This window comes from Dermacentor silvarum, chromosome 2, assembly GCF_013339745.2.
Source record: "Dermacentor silvarum isolate Dsil-2018 chromosome 2, BIME_Dsil_1.4, whole genome shotgun sequence".
Taxonomy (NCBI): Eukaryota; Metazoa; Arthropoda; class Arachnida; order Ixodida; family Ixodidae; genus Dermacentor; species Dermacentor silvarum.
The window spans coordinates 231,664,498-231,691,690 of record NC_051155.1 but is presented as its reverse complement, the minus strand read 5'-3'; the positions used below and the strand labels follow the sequence as shown (position 1 = coordinate 231,691,690).

Sequence of the window (27,193 nt, the reverse complement as noted above, 5' to 3'; positions counted from 1 at the left end):
TCGGCCTGGGAAATATAGTGAGCAATTATTTGGTTGTTCAAATGGTAATTTCCAAATGTGTGAACCCTTGGTCGTCCACCTAGGACCTTTACGAGCAATGTCCAAAATTTTTAAATTACACTTTGAGCGAAGACCATGTATGTATGTATGTATGTATGTATGTATGTATGTATGTATGTATGTATGTATGTATGTATGTATGTATGTATGTATGTATGTATGTATGTATGTATGTATGTATGTATGTATGTATGTATGTATGTATGTATGTATGTATGTATGTATGTATGTATGTATGTATGTATGTATGTATGTATGTATGTATGTATGTATGTATGTATGTATGTATGTATGTATGTATGTATGTATGTATGTATGTATGTATGTATGTATGTATTATACAATGTGAATACTATATAAATTTTTTCGTAAAACAGGCTACTAGGTATAAGATTAGGCAACCACAAAATACAATCATTATTTTCTTGTAATTACTTCCTATGTTGCCTTTTTGTTTTTTATACGTTGTGAAAAACTGTTGACGTTTGGAACTCTGGAAATTTTCTTAGAATATGTGGATCGCTTTCATGGGTCTAAATGTTCGCTCAAATACAAGCGTTCAAGACTAATATTCTCTGTGAAAGATGTTTTTAGCAGCTTAGCAAATCACGCGCAGCCGACCCACAGATAGCGACAAAATTAGGATAAAGTTCAATAGGACCTATGTTTAAATCTGCAGGTAAGCACTGTAGTTATAGAAGTAGCCAATCGGACACTTAACCTGGTTAACCTCTCTGCCTTTCGCCTCTTATTTTCCTTCCTTCTTTCCTTCCTTGTAAAATTTGCCAGATAGCGCATCTGACGCCGCAACATATTATATTAATCCCGAAACAATTGATTTAAAATATTTTTTTTGCTCAAGTAGAAAGGGGTTGTTTAAATTATGCCCATTCTTTGACACAATTATAAACTTTTCACCGACTCAGCAAGCATCCTTGAGACATTGCTCAGGAGAGAAGGTTCCGAGGAAAGGAATTTCAGGAATTGAAACTTCCGTATGGTGCTTGGTCTTCATCGCATCTTGGAGAGAAAATGAAATTGGGCAGACTCACCCTATCCAGCACTAAAGGAAGTCCCTCTGGTTCTGCCAGCCATTGAAAGATGTGGACGTCGTATACAGTCGGAAAATGCCGAAGTTGTATAATGGGATGACCACACTTTTGAACATCTTCGACTCAGCCGTCAAAACGCTGCGGGGTTGCCATCAGAGCTCAGTGCCAAGAAACTTCTTCGTGTAATTTGGGATTGTGTTGCTGTTTAATAAATGATGTGACGGTGAGAAAATAGGCCACCGAAGCTATCCTTACATCAAGAATAAACTCCAGTCTCTATTATTGTTATGGGAGGGGGGGGGGGGGGGGCTCCTTTGCCAGTAATGCGGTGCCCACGGCTTCGTCAAGGTGACATTTATGGCAGCATTTTCTGTTTACCCTCCCGCATCACTTAAAGTGCTACTTGATATGACTAAAGTTCGAAATTCGAAGGAAGTAACCTCTTCTGGACTCCTTTCAATTTCGCACTGTGAGGAAGTGTATTTCTGATGCAGCTGATTCGACTGCTTCCGGCACACGCTTGCACTTCAGGGATAATTTCGACTGTGTCTGTTAAATAGTGGAGGCATAAAATCTTCACAAACTATTGCGGGCCCTCTAGAACTCCCTACAAAAAGCTGAAATTAATATACAAGGTACTGATATGTGCAGAAAAATAAATATTTTGAACTTAAACTTTGCACAGCTGTTTATTAATGCTGCTACGAACCGATATCAGCATGTAAAATTGCTTTAAGAAGTATAAATTACCTGGGGTGGTGGCAGAGGAGCAGGAGTTGGAGCAGGAATAGGAGAGATCTTATCTTGGTTCTCCACAAGAAAAGTAGAAAGTTACCTATCAAGAAAGGGGTTCGGCAAGGAGCCACAATCTCTCCAATGCTATTCACTGCACGCTTAGAATAAGTATTCAAGCTCTTAGACTGGGAAGGCTTAGGAGTGAGGATCAACGGCGAATATTTCAGCATCCTTCGGTTTGCTGGTGACATTGCCCTGTTCAGCAACAATGGGGACGAATTGCAACAAATGATGGAGAAAGTGTAAGAGCGGTGCTGAAGATTATTATGCAGAAGACACAGATAATTTTTAATAGCCTGGCAAAGGAACAAGAATTCAGGATTGTCAGTAAGCCTAGAGTCTTTAAAGGAGTGCGTTTATCTAGGTCAATTACTCACCGGGGAGCCTGATCATGAGAAAGAAATTTACAGAAAAATAAAATTGGGTTGGAGTGCACACGGCAGGCATTGCCAAATACTGACTGGGAGCTTACCACTGTCGTTGAAAAAAAAGTGCACAATCATTGCATTCTACCGATGCTAACATAAGGGGCAGAAACTTGGAGGTTAACAAAGAAGCTCGAGAACAAGTTAAGGACCGCGCAAAGAGCGATGGAAAAAAAATGTTATGCTGAGCACGAGGTCGCGGGATCGAATCCCGGCCACGGCGGCCGCATTTCGATGGGGGCGGAATGCGAAAACACCCGTGCACTTAGATTTAGGTGCACGTTAAAGAACCCCAGGTGGTCCAAATTTCCGGAGTCCCCCACTACGGCGTGCCTCATAATCAGAACTGATTTTGGCACGTAAAACCCCATAATTTTTTTAAATGTTAGGCCTAACCTTAAGAGACGGGAAGAAAGCGGTGTGGATCAGAGAGCAAACGGTGATAGCCGATATTCTAATTGGCATTAAGAAGAAAAAAATGGAGCTGGGCAGGCAATGTAATGCGTAGGATGGATAACTGGTGCACCATTAGAGTTACAGAATGGATACCAAGACAAGGGAAGCGCAGTCGAGGGCAGCAGAAAACTAGGTGGGGTGATGAAGTTAGGGAATTTGCAGGCGCAAGTTGGGATCAGCTAGCGCAAGACAGGGGTAATTAGAGATCTCAGGGAGAGACCTTCGTCCTGCAGCGGACTTAAATATAGGCTGATGACGATGATGAAGAGAGATCACCTGACCAGCGTATACAGCCGGAACAAAATTGTCTTCCGAAGGAGCGCTGACTTAATGGAGTCATCATAAATGCACTGCCAAGAGGGACAATATTGATGGGACCATCAATATTGTCATCGGGGAGTCAAATAGATATGCTAAGAGTATCACTGTGTTTCGAAAAGCATTATGAATACTTTTGGGCCACTTTCACATTTCTTTCGTTGAGTATCATTAAACACCGTGGACGACCTGAAAGACAGTTGGTCAATGTGTTGGTTTATTGCTTGCGCCCTGACAAGCTTTAATAAACTGTGCTTGTTAGAGTTCTTTGTCTGAAAACACGCTGTTTAACTTTCTATGGACATGAACGCAGGAAAGCGAGCAGCGACCTTTGTCGCGTTTCTGTCGCAGTGTGTTTTGCAGCGGATCCGACAACAACTTCGCTGGCGTCATAACTTCAAACGCCTGTGTTGTGTTATCTAGTGGCGCTGATGCCCCATGCTCTAAACTTCTTTTGCGTTATCAGTTCTGGCCTCGCACTGGTCCGTCCATGACAGCAGTGCTGCGCTCAGTAGTGACAGCTGCGGAAGTCCCGTTCACCAATCACAGGCCGCCGGAAAAGCGTTCGTTTCACAGACATGCAGTCTCGTTCTATCTCTCTTCCCCTTGGTCTGTCCATCTACTCGTCGAGACGAGAGGAGATAATCGCTCACAAAGCTCCTAAACAACAGTTTCCAGGACCGTATTGTGTTTGCGACTGTATTACGAAGAAACCAGGCGCTTCTGTGTACTCATGTTCCCGACGGCCAATAGCATGCGATTTGCTCGCAAAGTACTAATTGCGGCTTTTCGTGCACCTATGTGGCATTTTCATGCACGAAATTCATGCTGCCTTAACAATGCGGGCGTTTTCTAAAATAATTAATAAAATGTCCCGGAGTTCCAAGTTCTTTCACTTGGGCTTCCTTTCGTTGGGAAAACTGTCGAATTTGCAGGTTAGATAGCCCAAGTGTGTGTGCGTTGTCCATGGCGAGCTGTTAGATAGCTATCTTGCCCAGTAAAACCACTAACAGGAGGAGGGAGGCTTTTGGAGGAGGGCTTAATCTATTGACAACGATACTGGTGCCACTGGGCCATCTAAAAGCTTGCTTTACGACCATGACGCATGCAGTATGGTCCCGTTCTGCTCGCCCAACCTGGAAAATTGTTAACAGTTGCTGGTAGGTATCAAGCAAATACAGTAGCGGGCTCCAACAAACGCGTGTTATGAAAGGCCATAGAATCTCTTGTTTCCGCCGTTCCGCTGAAGGCGCTTTCCAGACAGCTCACACCCGTTATCATCTACAAGGGCCGAATACCGTGCGCTGCACCGTGTTGAGGTGTCACGTCCCGTGAATCAAGTTGATATAGATGGGTCCTTTAATACGCCTTAGAGACCGTTTCTATACCTATATGGAGGAGTATGCACAACCTATGCTTCCTCTTATACCATTCCGAATTTGGCAACGACACTATAACGTCCTCGCTATTCGTGAGTGTTACACAGGCAACGTGGACGTGTTGCCTACGTTCCCCCAAGCCGCCACTAGCTTTACGATGGGACTTCTTGAGGCTGGGTAAACTTGAATCCTTTGTGTTAGACTGAGCTGCTGAAAGCTAGCCATTATACAAGGAGCTCATTGTATCTTTCCTCCTTTTTTTTCTCTCTCTCTCCCTCATCTTGTTTCCACGTGCATCGTCCCGCGGGTGGTCGGGAACAGTGGCGCCTTATTTCGTGGATTCCTTTGGACCCCGGAACTTGACAGCACGTGAGAACAGTAACGTGAGTTTCCGCTGCGAGGCGAGCGGCAACCCCGAACCCAAGGTCTCCTGGCGGAGAGAAGACGCGCAGCCATTTCGCGTCGCCGACCAGAAAGGTACGCTGCGTGCATTCTGCTTAAATCACACGACTCGCGGGTGTTCACCGTAGCACAACAACAACAACAACAACAACAACAACAACAACAACAACAACAACAACAACAACAACAACAACAACAACAACAACAACAACAACAACAACAACAACAACAACAACAACAACAACAACAACAACAACAACAACAACGAGATCCTCCTCATTCATATGATCACCACTATCGTCATAATTATCTGTCATGTTCGTAATGGCTTCAACAATGTTCTTACATAAGGTCCGGCGCTATGAAGGCTTTTTATAACTTCTGTACCAGACACTGCTCTCAACGAAATACATTATTTCTGGTTGTGTTTTTTGGTGTGTGTTATGTGCTCGCCGTATGTTCTGCGCGTATTATTTCGTTTATCGTCGCATCAACCTGAATTACTATGCTAGGCGTGCCATCAGGTAAACATCTCCCAATAAAAAAAAATCTCGTATGACACATACATACAACGAATAGATTAGTGTGTTCTGTATGATATATCATGTGATGATGTAAGACTAATGTATACTTGTTATATGTGGTATGTGAGTACTTTTATACGATATAAAATTTTTATTAACGAGTATTCCTCTATCTACATAACGTGGAAAGAGTAATGGTAACACGAAAATCGTCAACGCGTGATGAACTGTAGCAATGCACCCGCCGCGGTTGCTCAGTTAGCTAAGGCGTTGCGCTGTTGAGCACGAGGTCGCGGGATCGAATCCCGGCCGCAGCGACCGCATTTCGATGGAGGCGAAATGCAAAAATGCCCGTGTGCTTGCGTTTTAGTGCACGTTATAGAACCCCAGGCGGTCAAAATTAATCCGGAGCCCTCCACTACGGCGTGCCTCATAATCAGAACTGGTTTCACCACGTAAAACCCCAGAAAGAAGAACTGTAGCAATGCATGAATATCTTGAGAAAATTATATGAAATACCATATAATTCACATATACAGCCTAATGATTTCACGTAGTCGCGCTTGGTTACAACAATATTAGCCAGGTTATTCGATTTATCCATGGTAGCACAAAAAAAAAAAAAAAAGATGACAAAGGCACTCGAGGTACGATGTTGACATTGTATACGCAGAGTAAAAAGGAGAAAACGGAATGAGTATACTTTATGCAGCAAGCAGACACGCACTGCGTAACCCAGGATAATTATAATATAAATTGTTAGCACAAAAAAGCGATATTACGCAGGTCGGAGATGGAGAGAATAAGTCGAGGAATAATAATAAAGACACCTGATATGAAGTACGTGCATTAAGGTTGCATTACTTTGCCTTCCCGACTGCTTCTCTTTTAATCCATGTAACTTTGTTTTTCATTATTGACAGGGGACTGTCGTCTTTACCATGGTTCTTTCTAGACGCTCTTCCACACACCTTTGAGTACGTTGGCAAAATGGGGACACCTGGCCACATAAAAGACCTTCATAAGCGATTTTTCTTCAAGCCCGTAGGTCTTGTATTGTGGACGTATACGTAGGTACACGTATTCGTACGGAAATAACAACGACAACTTTTTTCTTTTTCTTTTCTTGTTTCTAAAGCTGGCAACAAGATTTTGTTATTAGCTTTTATCTTAAGCAGTTGAGCAGTCACGGTGCTGAAGAAACAGGCTTACGGCTTTTGTCTCTTTTGTTGTGGAGAAAGAAGAAAGGACCACAAAGAGAAATCATGTATTCATATTGTACTTGCAATTTATGGTTGCTTCGTCCGTTCTTCTCACCCCCATGACAAATCGTAGCGCAGAAGAACACAAACAGACAAGGGAAAATAGCGTCAGACGACAAACCAGTGCTGACTGTCGTTTCTTTTTTTTATTCTGTCAATCCATGTTTCTTTTGCGTTACGATTTGTCATGATGTCGAACCAACAAGACCAAACAGACGCACTTCTCGGCACGTTTACTTTTTCTCCTGGTGACTTGGTGTACGGCAGAAAATAGCGGTAATTCTGAGCAAAACATGCCTTAGCATTGCCAATGTGGCATTTCTCGTTGCCCGAATGTCGGCGTGCTTCTGCCACCCGTTGATAAAAAGAAAGAATTGAGTTTTCGAGCAGCATTCAGTCGGCCTAAATTGTTTCTATCCTTGCTATTTACCGTTGCGTTGTTTTTGTGTTCACTGCTGTAAAGCGCGGGCAGAAATTGATTTTTATTATCTAGACGCCGAGTGCAATTTGATAACATGCGTTCTCTTTGCGGTCAATTCTTTTTTTCGTGCCGATGAAGAAGAGAAAATTTGTAAGCACGTTTCTTCAATACCTTGTATTTTTGGCAGCCTAAGAGAAAAATTTACATGGACTCAGAAGTCAAAACTATTGTTTTAGTACGACCAGTGTACTCTAAGCGGTGGGAGTTTGCCAGAACAAATGATAAAGTAGTTTAGAAAATGGTCCATTTAGCGTATTTCTCAAAGGTTGAAATATCAAGGAGATCGTTACATAGGTAACAATGAGTACAAACAGGCTCAAAGGGCGTGCACGAGACTTTTACCCATATTCCATACTCGCACAGCCGTTAAAAGAACACAAGTTCTCTGCAGGTAGTCTTAGAGCTTCAATGTGGGCCTAAAAACTTAACGCACGAACGAAAAGGCAGCGCCTATAAGGCGCATCGCAAATCGATTGCCCCTTGTATTAGTGCCAGCTATATTCCAGATTCCCATTCTTTGACAGCTGGCATTTTCATAATACTTTCCAGGATTCCTCTTGAACATTCGGCCAAAAAGAAAGTTCTCGCGGGGGTTCCGTTTTATGTCAGAGCACCGCCGGACTTTTCGTTCTTTCTTTTTCTTCTCTTCTCTTTCCTTTTTTTCCCCCTTTTATTTTCGGCGTTCTTCGCGAGATCAGGGCGGGCGTGCGAAGGGTAACAAGCGAGGCGGCAAGAGCGGAACTCACAGAAGCAAGTATGCGTTAAGGGTACGCGCCGTCCCACAGAAAGATGCAACAAGCAAATATATACACGGATGATGCGACAGCAACTGCTAAGCGGTGAACTCAAAGCGTCGCAAATGGCACATGGCAAATGGATGAAAAAAGAGTCCGAATGTGCGAGTAGGCAAGCGAGGCCTATGACGGTGTCGCTGTCGATGCGAGGAGACGGAAGACATAGTTCAGCCGGAAGTGAAAGAGTAAGCAAAATAAAAAGAAGGGACGTAAAAGACGAAGACACTTCAAGGGAAGTGGATGGCGAGATTCCGAGGGCGAGGCCCAACACATGGTAAGGAACGCAGGCAGGGAGGAAGGGACAAAAAACAGATAGAGGGACTATGGGGTGAGAGAATGTACAAAAATAAACTAAGGGCGCCAATTGAAAAAAAAAAGCTTTTGGACACTAATATACGAAAATAACCTTTCAGATGAGACAGCAATGAAGAGAAGCGTGTCCGTCATCACGTCATTTTATTGGATTCGCCGGGCAAGACGTCCCACTCGGAACAGTTCGAGTGGAAACGTCCTCGTACGCTGATTCCTACATAGCTTTTGATTCGGCGCTCTTCGCCCCCTCGCGATTATTTTTGCTCCCTATTTGTTCGGCCTTGTACTTTTCTGCTTCTGCTGGAGTTACACCTATACTATTTTTTTCTCTTTCCTTTACCCCGTGTCTTTCTATTGCTGAGACGAGTGGATGAGGTACCTTCCTTCTTTCTTTTTTCGCACATTTTCATCAAAGTGTGTACTTTTGGTTCTACACGCACATTCTTTTTTCTACTTATTCGATTAGGCAAAAACCGGGAACTCTACATTTTGTTCTCCTGTTGGCTTTTTTTTTTCTCCCACGCATTCCAAACTAGCTACGAAGTTTTCGAGCAGGTGCTCATGGGGTTCGTATCGGGAATTCGTTTTTAAATTGTATATCGCGCAGAAGGGCTAAGCTGCGTTCCGTGTGCCTTTTTTTGAACTTGTTCGTGTTATGAAAAGGCACCAAAAATCTTGAGCCCTCAGTTGGTGTAGGGTTTATGGTAGAGACGAGGGCTTCTGGAAATGAGAACTTAGGAAGGCGACACGGAATATCAGGAAACATAATTGACTCCAGAGCCCCGAAGCCTGCAGCCTCTTAGCTGAATTTCAAACCTACAGTACATGAGGAGAAAACGCGGACGTTCTTTTCTTTTGTATTTCTTAGCTTTACTAAGGTTTTTTGCAGACTAAGTTGGTACGCTTTTCTTTGTGGAAAGCGTGAAATGAAGCGCGCAAACATGATTCGACCTGCAAACAGCTCACCACATGTTACATCGCAAAGCGTTGTGCCTTTGTCGCTGACTGCTTATGTGGGGAAGGGGGGTGCCAAATACTTTTCGGGAGTTCTCATTAGCTTCCCTTCGTATGTTTTCAACACTGTGAGCATCAATTTCAATAATTTTCAAAGAACAAATCAAGTTTTACGTTTTAGCGATAAGCAGTTAGTCATTACGGCCGTTTCTTTGCATTAGCTGCCTCAGTAATTCATTTCTTTTCAGGTAGCGCAAAATAACTCGCACACTGGCTTTATAAAGTTTATATTATACAGAATTCTTTAAAGTCCGATACCATGACACTTTGAACCCCACTCATATTAGTAGCTACTCCGAGCGTGAGAGATTTTTCGCATCGTCACAGATATCACTAACCGTTCGCGCGTCTGGTTCTTGTAAGCAGAGCTTTTCGGTGCGGTGCAAATGAATGAGAGAAAGCTTACATCTCCTTGAGAATGTAATGAGAATAGTCACTTTTAAGTATCGTGACAACGAATAGGTGAGTATCAAATGTGTTATAAATTGCAATAGTCTATTATCTTTTTTTTCTCTCTCTCTCTCTCTCTAAGTGGTCCCGCTAGCACAGATCATTGCGACGATGTCATTTATGATACATACCAGAGAACCACACTGAAAGTGGCCCGGGAGAATATTTAGGTCTGATTTGCTTTAAAAAGAAAAGAAATGCGTGCAGTATTAGCATTGGCCCAGTTGCATTATTCTGAATTCTGTAAAAGAAGATCAAACTATAGGTGCGTGACTACCTATGAACCTTTTTTTTAAATTATTATATGGTACATAGGAGATATTGCCGCCTTTAATTCGAGCCGGCTACGCCTTTTCATATAAAGGTATGAGAAAATTAAAAAAATGCGTACCTATGTACAGCCTCCTGCATTTTTAACCATATCGCGCGAGAACACTATAATATGGTCGTACGTCGTCCTGAAGAGAAGATCGCATTAGACGATTCTTGCACAGGAGAGTGCTTAGTGCACTTTAGAGTACTTCGGCCGGTCTCGCTGATTATGTCCGCTTAAAGACGCTTAGAATGACGCAGTGATGGACGCTCGCGCGATATACCTAAAAAATGCGGAAGGGTGTACTTATCTATGGATCTTGCATGTATGTACGTTGTTGAGCTACACACAGTGCCAACACTTAGTGATCGCAAACACTCTGGCACTTTTGTTTTTAGCCTATAGCATAGCGTCGATGAAGGGTTAAAGCAAAACTCTGGGCCCATGTTTGGGCACCACTTGAAGCTCAAGTCGAAGAGCACAAGTTGGAGTTAATTAAAGCGAGAACGTTCAGAAAATTGGGCTGTTATGAAGTCGATGCATGTTACAGCTCGGGGGAAGCGATTTTTGCTAGAGAGATATCAAGCGCAACTTCGCATCACGTCACTTTAGCGCGTAAGTCAGTGGGGCTACTGCTGGAGCCGGCACTTGATTTGGTGCAAAACCTGAATCTTCTCAAGGTTTTGAATGCAGTTTCACGTTGCAGCTTTCCGCTGCGTACATTCACTAAAAGAATAAACCCGCCTGTTGCAGCCAGCTCACACGCAAAGGCGATAAGTGCGAGACGCTTGCGTCACGTGGGTAGCTTGACAGCCCCGCTGTCGCAACACTTTTCGCACGGCCGCTTTGAGAATTTCAGCACGGTTGTCCTTCGTTCGCGAACTCAATTTTGAAGCTGTAACAACGACGGGCAGGATAAAGAGAAAAAGAGTTAAGCCCAAGCACCTGGCTTGAAAAAAAGAGTTAAGACTTGTCTTTTATTTTCGATTTCTTTTTATGTTCGAGACAATGAACGTTTGTCAAAGTACTATCCCGTGGACGCGCGCTGTTACGAACGGAAGGCGTGACGAATGTGCCACCGGCGAACAAATCTTCATCAACTCTCGGACCGCCTGGTTCTGCCCGGCAATATACAGCCCCATAGAGAGAAGCCAGGGTAGCTGGATCTCAGGCCCGCGCGAAGCGCCAGCAGCGACGACTGAGCTAGCGGTCACCCTGAAGGAAAGCCGGGACGTGTCCGGAATAAGAGACGTCGCCTTCGGCGACCAGACTGCCGCCGTGGTCAAGGATGCTCCTCGCGCACCCCGGTTAACACCCCCCGTCCGGGCTACCGCCTTTTTATATCTCGGACCCTGTTCGGACGATAGGCCTTTAATGAAGAGTAATGGGGTCCGCTGATTGTGGGGCAGGCGCGATACGTTTTAGCGCCCGTTTGAGCACAAGTTATATTGCGCGCCGCCGACCGCTGACCGGTGGTTTTCGGTTCGCGGCACCCCCGGGAACAAAACCGACGCCTGCCATTTTTGCTTGGCACCCATTAGGTTGTACCACCCTGCAGTTTTGCGGAACAACAAGGCAAGAACACGCAGCTCTCCTTACTCACTCGAGGCTTTCCTTTTTTCTTTGTGCGTCACGGATTCCGTCTTTCTTTTATTACCTTATTTCTTGTGGCTTTGTATGAAGAGGGGGGGGGGGGGGGGGGCACTGGGAGATTTGTAAAACGCAGTGGTCTACAAAGCGCGCTCTGCCGCCTCAGATGCTCGTTCTCGGCACACGACCGGCGCCGTGCCTCGACATACACCTCTTTCGGGACGTCAGGGTGAAAAAAAAAACAGTTATTGCTTGACTTGACGTGTAGAGCCTTGCATTACTCGTCAGGCAATGTGCCTTGTCACCGACACAGAAAAAGGTTATACGCCACACGCCGATGAAGGCAGAGACAATACGTCTCTGAGACAGATTATATCAGGTATCCTAATAGTTTCTTTTAGAAGAAATGATCTCGGTGACTTTACCGCAGGTTAGGTTACAGAAGCATGTTGAATCGAAGCGCTGACACAGTTATTTCCTAAACGTCAAGTCATGCACTGAGATCACTGCTGGCAGACTAGATTGTCCCAAGGCTTTATTTCGAGGCCGAACGAGACAGGCGTTTTCTTTTTTTTATTTTGTCTTCCTCCCCGAACGTAGACAGCTCAAGCTGAAAGACAAGAAATGCATCTGTCGGCTTCTGCAGAATTGCTGCTCATATCTTGGTACACTTTTCTTCTATTACTGTAGTGACAGTCTACAGAGGACAGGAGCTGTTCTTCAAGAGGGTCTCCCGTTCTCACATGGGCGCTTACCTCTGCCTCGCATCCAACGGAGTGCCGCCATCCATAAGTCGACGCATATTCCTCGAAGTCACCTGTAAGTCTCCATGTCCTTCTTTGCGGAGGAGAAATGTATTGTTTAATAACAAAGAGAAATACACAAGGAAAACAGTGACTCCGCGGGTATCGCAACTGCCCCAACTGTAGTCTTGGACCAGAACTGCAACACAACAACACCGTACTAGCAATAACGGGTTGCGCATAGTAATCTTAGTTCAGTGTTTAGAGCTAGCCGCGCAAGCAAATACCGCGAGCACCTGTTATGTTTCTGTGACGCATGCGATTCATTTCTCCACTTTCCTTTCCATCTTTCAATCTCCCCTTGCCTCTTTTCCCAGTGTAGGGTAGCAAACCGGATTTTTGTTTTCCTCTTAACCTCCCTCCCTTTGGCCTCTTATTTCGCTCTGTCTTTCTATAAGTGTATGTGTGTGACGCTTTTGGTTATTACGCTGGCAGTGTCAGTCTAGTTCTCCAATAGCAACGGGCGATCTGATTTACTTAATAGTCATAGCAACACATCGCTTGTCTTGTTTTACTTCGAATTGCAGCTTTATTAAACAATCACACTACTGTCATGAAACGCCTTCTTTCGTAGTTATTTAATCGCATTTGTCTGGCTCAGTTGTGGTTAAATGATAAACTAAATCCCTTTAGTTTTCTTTATTATATGGTATTTAGGAGATGTTGACGCCTTTAATTGTGCAGGCTACTTGTTTTTTGGTCGCTGGGCTACAAGAGACGTAGCGGTTTGTGATCCTCTGTCATAACCACCCAACAGCATCGTGTACATTGTTCAAGTGAACGAAATTTCCTCAAGTGGGAGGCTTAATTAGGCTTTTGCTTCGACCGGCGGCTTTTTATGAATTCAAGACACCCATTGGGCCTGTTTACTTGTGCTTGTCCCTGCGAAATCATGGATCAACCAATTCATGTATCGTTTAGGTTACTCTAATGGCTCTAATTTACGCATTGAGAATAGATGTTTATCAAGCCTCGGCGTTAGCTTCGTGGCTGTTATCCTGTATAGATGACGAAACGAACTTCTTCAGATACGTACATGCGCTTCCTGCAACGTTAAAGATGGGAAGATCCAAGATGGACACGTAGTATTGCGACTGCAGAAGGATTGCACAGCTGGACGAGTTGAGACGCCTCATATCAACCTAGAAGCAGTGCACAAGAGATGAAAGACAATGGGAGACAATATCCCGACATTATGTCGTCCACTGCTCTTTGTCTCTCGTGCTCTGCTACTAGGCTCCTAAATAGTATTAGTGTAAGGTTGCTCTATAGTCACATCTCCATTTGCAGAATATCAGTAACAGCAACAATCGCAACTCCGAAAGCAGAAAAAAATTACTCCATCTCCCGCTAAAGGGAACCATGTGTGGATGCGAAGCAGCGGGGAGATGGTTAGCTTGAGCGGGAGATGGTTTCGCGGCAGCGGCCCGAGCGCTCATCGCGGCGCTGAGAATGAGGCGCGCGCGCTCTGTCATTTTCATACCGCGGAACTACCGTGGCGGCCCCAGCGGAGTATTGCAGCTGTCGCACCACCTGTCGTGCGCGCCGCTCCGGATTCCTAGAGGAGAGAAAGGGGGGGAGCGTAGGAGAGAAGAGAGAGGGGGAGGGGACGCGCATGCGCTGTGGGGGTGTGGCACGCGGGCGCCACTCCGTACAGTAGAGGAGTCCTAGAGGAGAGAAAGGGGGGAACGTAGGAGAGGAGAGTGACGCGGAGGGGATGCGCATGCGCTGTGGGGATGTGGGACGCCGCGGGAGAGACGGACAGAGCCCCCGCCATAAGCTGCTTCGCATCTAAAAAAATTGAGAAGGAAAGCTTGTGAGACTTGCTGCTTAATATGGCTCAAGCATTTCTTTACGAAAGACCGCTGTGCTTTAACGCTGTCTTTCCTCTCTATTTGTCAGTCACACCTATGATCTGGGTGCCCAACCAATTCGTGGGCGCACCCCTGGGTTCAAACGTGGTCCTGGAATGCCATACGGAAGCCCATCCGCCTTCAGAAAACTTCTGGTTCCGTAGCTCTAATCGCCTAGACACCGCAGTCACTAACATCACGTTGGCCACATCAAACGACTCGCGGACCAAGCAGAAGAAGTCCAAAAGGCACGAGGCTTACATCACACGGACAGGTTTGAAGGTATGGGGCCATCGCTGACTAACTAGTAGAGCGGCGTTCAAAAATAGTCTAGTAGTGATTACTTGGCTCGATAAGTATATACAAGTGAAAGGAGGGAAAAAGAAGTCATTTGCAGTTTGTTATCAGAGCATACTCTGTTCGCTTGTTTACATATAGAATGTCAAGTAAACCTCGGTGAATCTCACCGTCTGATGAAGCGGATATGCATTAGATCGTGTACGCATGCACGTCAATTTTTGCTTTCATGGATGATTCGCGTGCACGGCAGCGCGTAATTTCAGTTCGCTTATTTTGCCTTATATAAGGTTTTGTTGAAAAAACTGGCTGTATCCCTTATTACTTGCAAAGTAGCATGTTCCGCAAATAGAAGTCGGCTAACCACTCTGTCTTTCGTTAAAAGCTTTCTCTCTCTCTGTCTCACTAGTCTGCTGTAAGCGTCTATTCTGTGTTTTTGCATATTTGCATTAAATAGTTCCAGCTCAGGACGTTCTTGGATATATTGAGCACTCCGTGTGAAAGCACGAGAGAAATGAAGGGGCCTGGCTCATATTTTAACTCATACAGGTATATCACGTTGAAGTGATATGTTACCAGAGAAACCCTCATTTGTAAAAGAGTTCCGCACAAATAAGCAAGATAGAGGAAGTTTCATGAAAATCAAAATTGGAAAGTCCAGTTGAATGAGCACTTTTCCTTTCAAGCCTTATTAGTGGTTCTTTGGTTTTCTGCTTGTTCTGTAAGCGATGCCGCATCAGCTCGAGCTCGCTAATTGCTTTCGTCGTCCTAAAGGGAAGAACATGTTATCAATACTCTCCTAGTATCATGTTAATGCGGATGCAGGCTGTGATGTGCGCTGAAAGATCTGAGATCGATACACCGAAAGGACCAATGTGAATGCACAAATCCAACGAGTATAGTCCCTAATTCGTCCTTGCAGGTAAGTCAGCCACATAAATTTTGCAGAAGGCCGGTTGTTTTTACCTTCAAAAGTATCCTGCGGCGTTGTTGACAAGGCATATACAAGCACTTATATAGTTACATACCACTCATCGTCATATTTAGTGGATATAAAAACTTCGACATGCGAGACCCTATCGAGAACACTGTTTTTGTTTGTCCAATGCACGAAATTTATTGCGAAGTGTGCTTTGGGGAGGCTGACCTACAACAGCCATCACGATAAGTTTTCTACATTTGTGCCATCGAGTTTGTTATGGAGCTGTTGTATTGCATAGTCGAACGATGAACAAATCGGATATGACATTCATGCACTTTTGCAACTGCAAGCAATTAACTGTTACAAGGGTAGAACATGTCATTCAAAGAAGCAAACATTGGGCACCCTGTTTTGTGTTGTTTTTAATTTCAGCTCATGGAACTGAGATGAGTGCCTACGGAGAATAAAAGCTAGCAGTCAAACTGTTCTGTATTCGGCCACGCACCGCTTCTCAAGTACACCAGAAGAAGCAAATTAAGACTCGCAGTGTGTTTCAAATGTTTCTCTACTGGCATAGGTGAATCATTACTTAAGATTTTAAGCTGTTGAGTGCCTGGTTAATTAGAACACCTTTGACATTTATTTTCTTGGAATATCTTAACATAACTTTATTGCTTCCTTTAGGTATACATGAAGTTGTCCATCAAAAACCTGCGGAGAGAAGACTACGGCACTTACCACTGTATGGCACAAAACGCTCTTGATAAAACAGAAGGCAAGATACAGCTTCACGGTGAGTAACGGTGCATTTTGCCAAAACGTAACCAAAAGCTTGCATAGGCGTAGGCTTTCAAAGCAACACATTGCAAAATAAATTTACCACGGTTATTTTTAATGCACACACTACCGGCACGTTTAGTGAAGAAAGCAATGAGATGGCGTTAAACTTGGCTCCGTAATACAGCTTTTTCGAGTCATAACAGTGGTACCTAGCATTATATATATTTTTTATGGTAGCATTGCATGAGCAACCATCAATGCTCAAAGTGATTACTTCTGAGCCAGATGTGTTGTCAGTGATGCCAGATCAGATTATATATGAGCAGCTAAATCAGCCTTCATAAAATAATTTTGTATATTACTTCATGAAGTTGGCAACGTGGTACTTTTGAAAATATATATGATGTTTAGGAGATGTTTGCGCCCATAAGTGGGTGCCAGCAACTCATCTTTACATAAAATTATGTCCAATAAAAACCTGCAAGAACCGAAAATTCACATCGAACACGCTCAAATTTCAAGCCAAATCACATAAGTCAAACAAACTCGCTCCTAAAGTCAAGTCAAATTTGTTTATGTCGTCACATGAGGACACTACAGAGAGCTCACCAAAAGTTTCACTTCAAGATCACTGAAACGTAAAGTCCAGCTATATAATTCAACTAAACACAGGCCAAGAAAAAAATACAAAGTCAGGTCACAAGAATGCACATGAAGTCATGCAGAGTATAGAACGTAAAGTCAGGTCAGATGAAGCTCATTAAGTCAGCTTGAAATAGATGATAGAAGCTCCGCTCAATATTTTCGGAAGTTATCGCTCGCTTCCAGAAATCTCTGAAGGGCCACTAACGCTCGCCTTTGTAATGCATATGCTGGCCATGGAACGCGGTTCGATGCCATTAGATGACGTACCAAACATCTCTCAGTTTTGTGCTGCTGACATTCTTGTAACAGATGTATGCCTCCGCCCGCGTGGCCACAAGTGCACTCCAGACTAACAGCGTAGCAAATTTTTAGCCGAAAGTGTTTTGTGATAGCGGAGTCTAGCAGCAAACGCTGATCTAGCGTTTTAAAAGATTTCTTAGTATCCAATGAGCGCGGGATTTTGAATTTAACGGACGGGTCAATGTAAAATAATTTTGAAGATTTTGGATTTTCATTTTTTTTAAAATGTGGGCAGCTTGCACTAGTGGTTCAAGGCTGGAGTAAACAGAAGAGCTGGTGATCGACCTAGCTTCTTCCAGGTTTTACTAGGCTTGGCTAAGTAACGCGCACGGCGTCGGCAGCAGCTCTGCGCGTTGCCTCGTTGGTGCTGCTACAATTTCTCTCTCTCTCTCTCTCGCTCTCATTTTCTATTTCTCTCTCGCGAGCATAGCGCGCGCCGCGTGCATGCTCTCCTTCCCTCTCCTTAACGTCCCATGTCAAGGCAACATGTGCATGGCACGGAGAGGAGGCGAAGCACACGCCGCTCCGCGAAGTGGTTGCTAGGCAACGCGTGGTGACGACATCGCCAGGAGTAGTTTTACAGCGAAAGCTGTTATGGGCTCATTCCAATAGCCGTTTCGGTTCACGATGGTGTTCGCGATGAATTGTGGCTTTCACGCCGCATAGTAGTAAGTGTGCGTATGACTTCACATTCGTGCGCTGACTGCACGCTATAGTGCCCAGAAGTAATGAAATTTGCAGATGTCTGCACCAAAATGAGGAAATTTGGAAAAAAGAGGTGTGTAATTAGGCGCAACAAATACTAGCAGTACCCGAGTCTCAGAGGTTCTAAAGAGCGGAGATCAGCAAAACACATCAACATTAGTCACTTGCCGTCCCCAGATGACTTAAACAAACACCGTGTATTGAATATATAGTTCTAAATAAGGAATTCACTGTAAAGACTGAATCTTTCTGTACCTTCTAAAATATGGATACATTCTTGCTCACCTGTGGAGTTGCCTGACTACTTACTTCATGGCTAACTTCCCTCAGTATTTGAACTACATTGCTTTGTGATATCTCGCTGGGCTGCGTTGCTTTATATTTGTATGCGGAAACAGTCTACCGTTTCGGCACTTCTTGGCCAACTAACGTGATTTTTTTCCTTTTGATTAAACTTGCATAGTGAACCTATGCTGCGCCACTGCTCCGATGAGATATGTTTGTGCTTCCAATGCAATAGCCAGGCATCTCTTCATGATGCTATACTTAGCGAAAAGGACCTTTGCCCTTTTGTAATGTTTCTCTTTTGCATTCAGGATATTCGCATCTCTTTATTGAACGTAGAATTTCTTTCAGGGTACTTGCCAAACAGCAAGTTATCTTAATCCGAATGACTAATAGGGAGCATACAGCAGTTACATCGGCGCAATGACAAGTTGCAAACGTGATTACAAATTTTGAAGTGCTACTAAGCGGTGAACCCAGGCCAGCTGCGTTCTGCTTTCTATCTCATTATTTACAGAGAATATTCTCACCAAGGTCAGTGCCTTCGTCGTTAAAAAAACATTCATCTGGCAGACATAGCGATAAAAAGAAGAGAGGACACGAAGAGCGTAGAAGAGGAACTCGAGCAGGAAGAGGACGGTCGCACCGTCTCAGGCGTAAATAATACGGTCTCGTTTACAACGCCGGGTGATCCTCCCCGTCAGTGAAGAGCAGCTCCAAGCGGCGCCGTGCCCTCGTAAATAATCACATCAGCAGTAAAGCCCCGCGAGATCGTAAAGTACGCTCGCGATATTAGCGCTCGCTCCGTCGCCAGAGGCCGCTGCACTCTCTCTGCATCGTGCGGTGTGATTATGGAAGAGCGTCTGCGCGCCCCGTTTCTCCCTCCTCCACAAGCGCTCTTCCTCGCACCTCTCTCGACCTTCCACGGGGCCTTCCCAATTTCCCCTCTCCCTCCGGGCCAACTCCCCTTTTCCGGCTAACTCGCGCCTTCCCCCCGCCTTTCCAGTGCGACTACTACGGGGTTGTGAACTCCCCGCCCGATGGTTTCCTAAAGCGTTCATATGCGCCCAGCTGATGGCCGCGGGCAACGCTGCTTGCTCCCCTGCGAACTCGACGCCGCCGCTGCTGCCGTATCTTTTTTTTTTTTTAGCGCTTTCGTCTCTTCTTGCTCGTTCGCTTGCTTTAATCTTGTTTGTGTACGAAAATGGCGGAGAGAGTGGTAAGGAAAGGGTTCGGGCGGAGTGGCGGCCGCGCTCCCCAATAACGACGCCTCGCGCAGTGGTACCGCGGTGCTTGACGCCTGATGAGCGTTTAGGCCGCCCCCTCGAAGAAGAAGTGCTTTCCGAGGGGATGAGCTCCTTTGCTTCACCCCCCACCTCCTCCCCTATGCCCTCCCTTCACGGCCCGGATTATTAGCTGGTTTTTCGAGCGCAAGGTACTGCTTCGCTCGTGTCTGTAACCGTGCTCTTGCCCAAGTAATCTGCTGCCTCCTCGATGCTCTCTCTCCCTTTCTCGCCCGCTCGCGCGCTCGCTGGCCTCTCAACCTTACTCGTCATATGAGCCAAATTTGGGCCACTTTGCCTCTTAATATTCAGCCGGGGCCAGAAACTTATTGAAGTGGAAGGCAAGTGATTTGAGATTGATACGCCCTGGTCTGCGCGAAGACCCGAAGTCACTAGCCGTAAGAAAAGGCCGGAAAATTAACTATCCGAAGGTGCAAGGGATACATCTCTTTCGAAATTTGGCCGGTCTGCTAAAGCTGCTATACTTACTTCTGTGCATAAAATAAGAAAGATGACTTTTTTTTCTGCCCTTCATCCTTTCAACTGTGCACGCTAGTCAAATGTCATAATTGGTTGCATCAACTGGATACAAATACCAGGGAAATGTATCGGGCTATTGTGGAATTTTCGAAGACCATGGAGCTGGAGATTACTCTCGCTAAATCGACTGCTGTTGTGGTTGTAATTAACGAAAAATAGAGCCCTTCGGTATCCCTTGTTACCCTCGTTAATCCGCACGCCATTTACAAAGGCTTGTCCCACAGCAATGTAATCATCAATTTCGCTTCATCATTAAGAGAGTAAGAGACAGAGCTGAGCTTGTTTGAAGGAAAGCATAGTCCATTCTTACGTGAGGAAAGCAGAGAAATAAAGTGTTCTATATTCGTAATGAAGGCAGCAAGCGAATTCTACATTCTACAGTACCTAATATAGCCACGTCAACGAAATTATATGTCGTCCCAGGTGTAATAAAATCAAATTTGATAAGAAGACAGTGAGAATATTGTTGTCGATAAGCTTTCGATCCTTTCTACGCAGTGCCTCATGACTTCATATGTGCTAGTTAAGCGAAATAATATGAACTCCTTATTATTACACAAAAGAACAGACGATAAATAATTTAAAAAATATTATGCACTGATCAGACTGCTGTTTGAATTTTTGATAAAGTCGCGGCAACATTCCACTTTGATCATCCCAAAGAACAATCTGGGGTTGGAAATGGATGTTGAATAATGAATGGACGCTCATGTTATCAATATTATAACTAAACCATCTGCATGACATTCTTAGATAGGAAGAAGCGTTTTGTTTGAGATGGGCGTCTACCAAGGAGACACAAGGTTTCTGTTATTGCTCGTTGTTATCGCATATCTTCCTCACACACACTTGCGTGTGAAGGCACGCACGTAGCCACACTAGAAAAGGAGAGAAACAGTTGACTGCAAAAAGAACATCGTGTTTGGCATGTTCTTGCAAAATGCTTTTATTCGTTCTCAATTATTCAAAGTGCCACTTAGGCTGAAAAGTATAATCAACAAGAGTTCGCAGTTTCGAAAGCAATTATAGAAAGCACTGAAAGGCATCTGTAGCACAGCTGACTTATTCGCAAAAGTACCTGCACATGTTGCTCATGAGAAATAAGAGACAAGGAAAAAGAAAGAAAGAAAGGAAAAGAAAACAAGACTATGGAAGTAAAATATCACTGCGCGAAGGGAAGCGTATGAAAATGATTAGCGAAGCACACAATGTGTGGAAACAACCCTGACGACGGGTAGAAGCAGGTCGCAACAGAAAATTTTAGAATTTTATTTCGTATGTAAAGCACATCTTCTAGCGCCATAATACACGAAAGCAAGTTTTTCATTATGCTCTAATCCCACAGTGAGACTTGGAAGTCGGTGATAAGGACAGAACCTAAATATTGCAGTTGACTTCTCGAGAGGCAGTTAAAGGTTATGGATGAGAGAATTCATTACTGACACGAACTAGATATTTCGGGGCTCCCAGAGATGAAAGAACTCGACGAACATCAGTGGAAAGTATCTTTATGTATTTACCGCGCCGGTAATTTCTCGCGAGGGATATATTAACATTTTTTTCCTGTTTTAACACATATCTCGATGACGATAATGATTGAGCTCCGCAGCGAATACAGCAGCGCGTACACGTTAAACTCTGCCACTCTACCAGAATTGAGTGCTAATGACTTCTTAGCCTCGCCTTAATATTGACAATACCCCTGCCCTTCTGCTGGGGGGTTTCTTGCTCGTTCACCTTCTTCCTCCCTAACCCCTCCTCCCTTTCCTGTCTTAGCTGCTGCCTGCAGCAGGAGCTACAAGAACTGCTCTCATGCACATTAGTGGGGCTTCTTCGCTTGCACTCACTTCAATGCACACACATTTCTTATTTTTGATGCTCGCGGCGTGTCTTATTCAGTTTAGTTCTTTCAGTAATTTGCGCGTCCCGTGTATTAGTGGTTTGAGTGTCTTTTCAACGTTGCGGCGCTGTCTCTCGGTGTTTCTTTTTCTTTTTATACAGGGATGGGCGATGGAGACCTCCACGAGCTTCCGGGCGTACCTAAAACATTACTTTCCTTTCGTGTTCTCCACTGCCTCTCTGTATTGTCTCATGTAATGTACTCCGTGCGCAAACAGAAACCACAAATAACTCACCCTGAGTGGGGGCATTCAGGTTTCACCAATCTAGAGTACCCACTTTTTATATCTATAGACTTTTACATCTTTCTATTTTTTATTGCTGGTTATTCCTAGCATTCGCACAAACGTAACTACGTTTTCGTGGATATATTTTCCCCAATAAGGAATGAACAAAAATACACCCGTATGGGTTCATTCTTGCTCGAGAAATTCGCTCTGCAGTTTTTTCTAAAGTGTATTTTTTATTTCATTTATACTGTGCGTGTGTGCGCGTGCATCATGGTGTGGTGAGGGGTACAGGAGACGCCTCTGAAATAGAACTTAATACCTTTTCTCACTCTTTCTTTTTCTTACTCCTCTTTCATGTCGCAGAAATCGAGGCACCGCTGGGGAAAACGGAGCCATCGACCGAAATTTCGACGACTACGTCTTCGTCAGGAAAAAGTCAAGGTAATCCGCTGCCAAACTGAACTAACGCTGGCAACGCCAGAGCAGTAGGAGACGGCAAATTTAGAAACAACAAAGAAAGCCACGTCATTTTGATGTTTTTTATAGGCTTGGCCCCAACACTTCTCCGGAGTAGGAAATGCGCTTGGTTTCTTTCTTCCTTTTAATGTGAAGCATTCTCTGGGTTTTTCCAGGCATCTTACGGTAGGTAGTTGCTGTTCCACCTCGTTTCGGGCCTCAACACATGTCCGACTGTGGGAACGAACTTCGGTCTATCAGCACAGCAGCACGATGCTCTAACCATTAGGCCAGGATCGTTTTTTTTCCTTTGCTGCCTGTTGGGCGGAACAAGCAATAACACACACCGCCACTATCATGTTTATGGTGGAGCCCGCGTTAGAAGCGTTTCTAAATTAACAAGGTTGTCCAAGACGGGCACCCGATCGGGCGTTTCTTCTCGTGCCTTAAACGCCTCTTGTATATGCGCAACACTTTCAACTAAATAAAGAACAAGTTGTAACGTTTTCTTACGAAAGAAAAGAAAAAGAAAAAAAATCAAAATTGTTCCTTTGCCGTCGCCGTCATACTAACCTCATCGCCAGCTTGCTCCTCTCGTCTAACACATTTGCTTGCTTGATTTACACAAACACGCTAGCTCATCCGGTAACGCTTTGAAGAACCCCCAAAGATGCTGAATAGCCAGCTCCCTGCGAAATACTTCTTCGCGTAACATCGATTCCCATAGTACAGGAGATCTGTATATTTCTTTCTTTCTCTCTCTCTCTCTTTCTTTTCTTTCTTTCTTTCTTTCTTTCTTTCTTTCTTTCTTTCTTTCTTTCTTTCTTTCTTTCTTTGCGACTAATGCAAATACCTGTACCTGTACCAGTAGCACAACTGAAAAAAAATATTAATAAAAACGTCGATGACGATTGACAACTACCTCGAAATGAGTACAAAGTACATTGCGGACGTTGTTGTGAAAACAACAAATGGAAATACAGAACATGAAGAAGAGCGCAGAAAGAAAGCGAGAGAAACAGCGAAAAGACAACCTGGATGCTTAACGAGATATGGTTCTAGCGTGCGGAGAAAAAATGAACGCGTTAAGAGCAGCAGAGGTTCGACTCAAGTATCTGAGCAGCACCCAAGTCCGCAAGAATTAAACAAACTATAAATGTCTGGAAAGTGGCTAATTCGTTCACTATAAGCATTATACAAGCAGCGCCGACAACAGGACAACTCGATGTGCACTCCTCAGGCGCTGCGTTGTCTGTATCACCCGTTTCCATCTGCTCGCGTTGTATAATTGTTGAACCTTGCGTTGTCTTTGTCGTCAACCGTCCCCCTGCCACTGCGGCGCTGTCTGCACAATGAAAAAAAAGAGAGAGAGAAGGCAAGACCCTTGCTGCGGATGTCAACCTGACGTATTGGCCACGGGCAAGCCGTTTAGCCATTTAGCGCTGTAGAATGCGCTGCAGCGCGTCACATCGTACAGCAGGTAACAGCTGAAACAGCACCTCGACGGTGGCTTTCGGTCGCACGAGCAACTTGTGACTAATGGCCCAGATAGTGCTGTCGGCGCAGGAAGCACCTAGTGGGGGATGCACGCGGTGACAGAGTTTATCGGGCCGGCAGCCGCTCGACCCAAAATTTTCTATGGTCGCGTGGCTGATCAGTCGCACGTAAGGCCGATAGGTGACTATAGCGGCCAGATGGACGTTGGCGCGTCGCGGCATCAAGTTCAAAAACGGATACTTATGGTCGCAGAACAGAACTACCGGGATATATGAATTGGCCTTGGAACTACTTTGTGGAAGCCTTTGATTCCCACTATGACAAAGGTTTCTGTAAGGTTAATCTGCCGTTGTTCTTCTTCTTTATGGGATTTTACGTGCCGAAACCAGTTCTGATTATGCGGCGCGCCGTAGTGGAGGGCTCCGGATTAATTTTGACCACCTGGGACTCTTTAACGTGCACTGTACAACGCAAGCACACGGGCGTTTTTGCATTTCGCCTCCATCGTAATGCGGCCGCCTCGGCCGATATTCAATTCCAGCGATCTCGTGCTCAGCAGCGCAATCAGCCTTAGCTGACTGAGCCACCGCCGCGGGTATAATCTGCCGTTGCTTTTACGTAGCAAACTTTTCAAAAGTTCCTTCTTAAGCATCTGAAAAAAGTTTCCCAACTGCCTGTGTGATTCGATAGCGTAAATTGCGATATTGTTCGTGTTATTGTGCATGGTCATGTCAATCGTTTCCTTTGCGGCAAATATCCTTGTCTTGGGCATCTTCTTTTCTTTTTTAATCCTATTATATATATATATATATATATATATATATATATATATATATATATATATATTCTACTTTAATAAGACGATAGCATGTCTGGGTGACCCAAGATTTCTTAAACGTTTTCATTAGTGTACTGAAGAAAACTAAGAAGAAAAAATATATTGCCATGATGTATTGATATTGCTGGAGTCGTAAAGACGTGCATCTAATGGAACCATTATTAAGTCTGTCTTTGTGCATAACTTTATGTAGGGCAGCAACATACAGTACTTCAGAAACCACCTTATGCAATGGGAAAAGAACACGACATGGTTGTACTCTAGCGGCGTGCAAAATTTGTTTAGCCATGTCTTTAGGTCAACACAGAAATGTTTAAAAGAGTTGCCTGACGAGGAATCTTTATGAGGGATGCCACGGCAGTTCATGGTCTGTGTTGAGAACACCGTGAATTTTAATTAGTATGATAATGGATGGCTTAAATCAACCTTGAACATCCCGGAATAAAGTATAGATGCTGCCGATAAGTCATCGCGAGAGGATGAAAAAAATACCTTACTTTCAGAACGATATACTAGTATCCAGCGTCGGTTCATGGATGTGTACCCACCGAGGCGTAAGGTATGGTATGCGTCTGGGAAAAAGAGGAGCCAACACTCCATGATTTGAAGCAACTGAGGTGATGACGCATACAATAAACAGATATAAGCAAGCCGGACGACAACCGTCTTGAGAAATAAGCGTTTTATTTGCGCATATTGAAAGCACAGATTGAGAGCGCCAGAACATTCGTAAAATGTAACACTTATAAAATAAGAAAAGCAAAAATTTACCAGCATCGTTCGTCATAACGAGGGGGGTTAGTGGTAGTCGGGAGGTGAGAAGGGCCGCGAAGACGAATTGCGGTTGCGACCGGAGTGGTGGTGGGGGAGTTGACTCAATTATAACTATCTGCAAAGCCTGCCGGAGAGTAACTCGTGGCCACTGCAGCGAACCACAGGCGCTTCCGGCTGCCAGTGGCGAGAAGCTCGGCCCGTGCACAAGGCCAGCAGGACAGGGAAGCCAGATACGCGCGCTACGAGGAACAGAGTGATGCTTCTGCGGAAGGAAGGAGCGCACAGCAGCTCTGCTGGCTGCTAGGGAAGTTGGGCGAGGAGGTGGCGGGGAAGGGGAGTTTCCGGTTGGCTTGACCCGCGCTCCGCGCCCCGCGATCCTCCTTTCCCCGTCCGCTAGCGTTGCTTCCAGTTCGATGGCTTTCGCCCCGCGGCACCGAGGTGGGTTTCAGCTTCGATGGGTTTTGCCTCCCTGGCTTCAGATTGATGCGTCCCCGACGTCACGTGACGGACGAGCTAGCTTCTCGCCCCCCACCCCCCTCCTCCAACACATCTTTCCATTTCACTTTTTTCTTTTCCTGCTGCGGAAGAAGCAGTTCCCACTCCCGCTCCAGCGCTTGCAATGTGAGGCACGAGCACGAGCGTGCGCGCGCTTCCCCGAAGTACAACAGAGTCGGGGTGAGAGGAAAAGCTTTCTTGCCGCGCCGATTGGCGCCTTTTCAGATGACGCGAAGATTGAGTCGTCGTCATAGTGCCGGTGGTTGCTTCGAGTCGGCGGGTCTCGCGATAGAGGGACGGACGCCGCGCGGAGTTGTCTCGCTGGCGCGCTGTATCAAATAGTGGCCGATTCGCTACCCCTTTGTTGCCGGCTTCCAGTGTTTTGCTTACACAATGCGACGTGGGGCGATATAGCCCGCCGGTTTCCTTCCGCCCGTGGTTTCCCGTGGAAACGAGAATCGACGTTGCTCGGACTTCCGATTTCATGGTTACTGTATATAGCGATCGTGGCGCGTGTCTTGCACCGTGATCGATCTCTGCAGCAGAGCCGAATGTATTGCATATGCCTCACTGCGTGGGTGTCGTTGTTATATTCCTCTTTCGTGAGCTGAGCGCGATATACCAGTAGATCTGAAGACTGGCTGCCATAATGGTGGCTCTGGACTCGAGTGTTGGCTCGTTACGGTCTGTTCGCATTTGATTCAACGTGGTTAGCGTGTTCTGCATGCAGTTCAGCAGGATTCTGAGGACTGTCGATTTACAATATTGTGAATTGACGACCATTAGAATCTAATTATTTATTCCAGTAAATTATTCATTTCACTTGAGCTTGGCTATGACCCGTGTCATGAACTCTACGATGGGCCTATAGATGAGCGAATACCTCCCTTTAAGAGGACACGGCTCCGTGTACTAATCGGGCTTTTACTTTAATTGCAGCAGATTTGGTGCTTCGTTAATTCTG

At 45.0% G+C, this 27,193-nt stretch overlaps 1 protein-coding gene across 1 annotated transcript in view; it reads left to right on the top strand.

Moving 5' to 3' along the window:
• Window positions 1-27,193, top strand: part of LOC119442866 (Down syndrome cell adhesion molecule-like protein 1 homolog) — a 180,104-nt gene that overhangs the window by 129,727 nt on the left and 23,184 nt on the right. Inside the window, exons 7-11 of the mRNA XM_037707910.2 lie at window positions 4,807-4,962; window positions 12,318-12,446; window positions 14,333-14,565; window positions 16,187-16,295; window positions 22,533-22,610. Of these exons, the coding sequence (XP_037563838.1) occupies window positions 4,807-4,962; window positions 12,318-12,446; window positions 14,333-14,565; window positions 16,187-16,295; window positions 22,533-22,610 (705 nt within the window). The remainder of the gene's footprint in view (window positions 1-4,806; window positions 4,963-12,317; window positions 12,447-14,332; window positions 14,566-16,186; window positions 16,296-22,532; window positions 22,611-27,193) is intronic.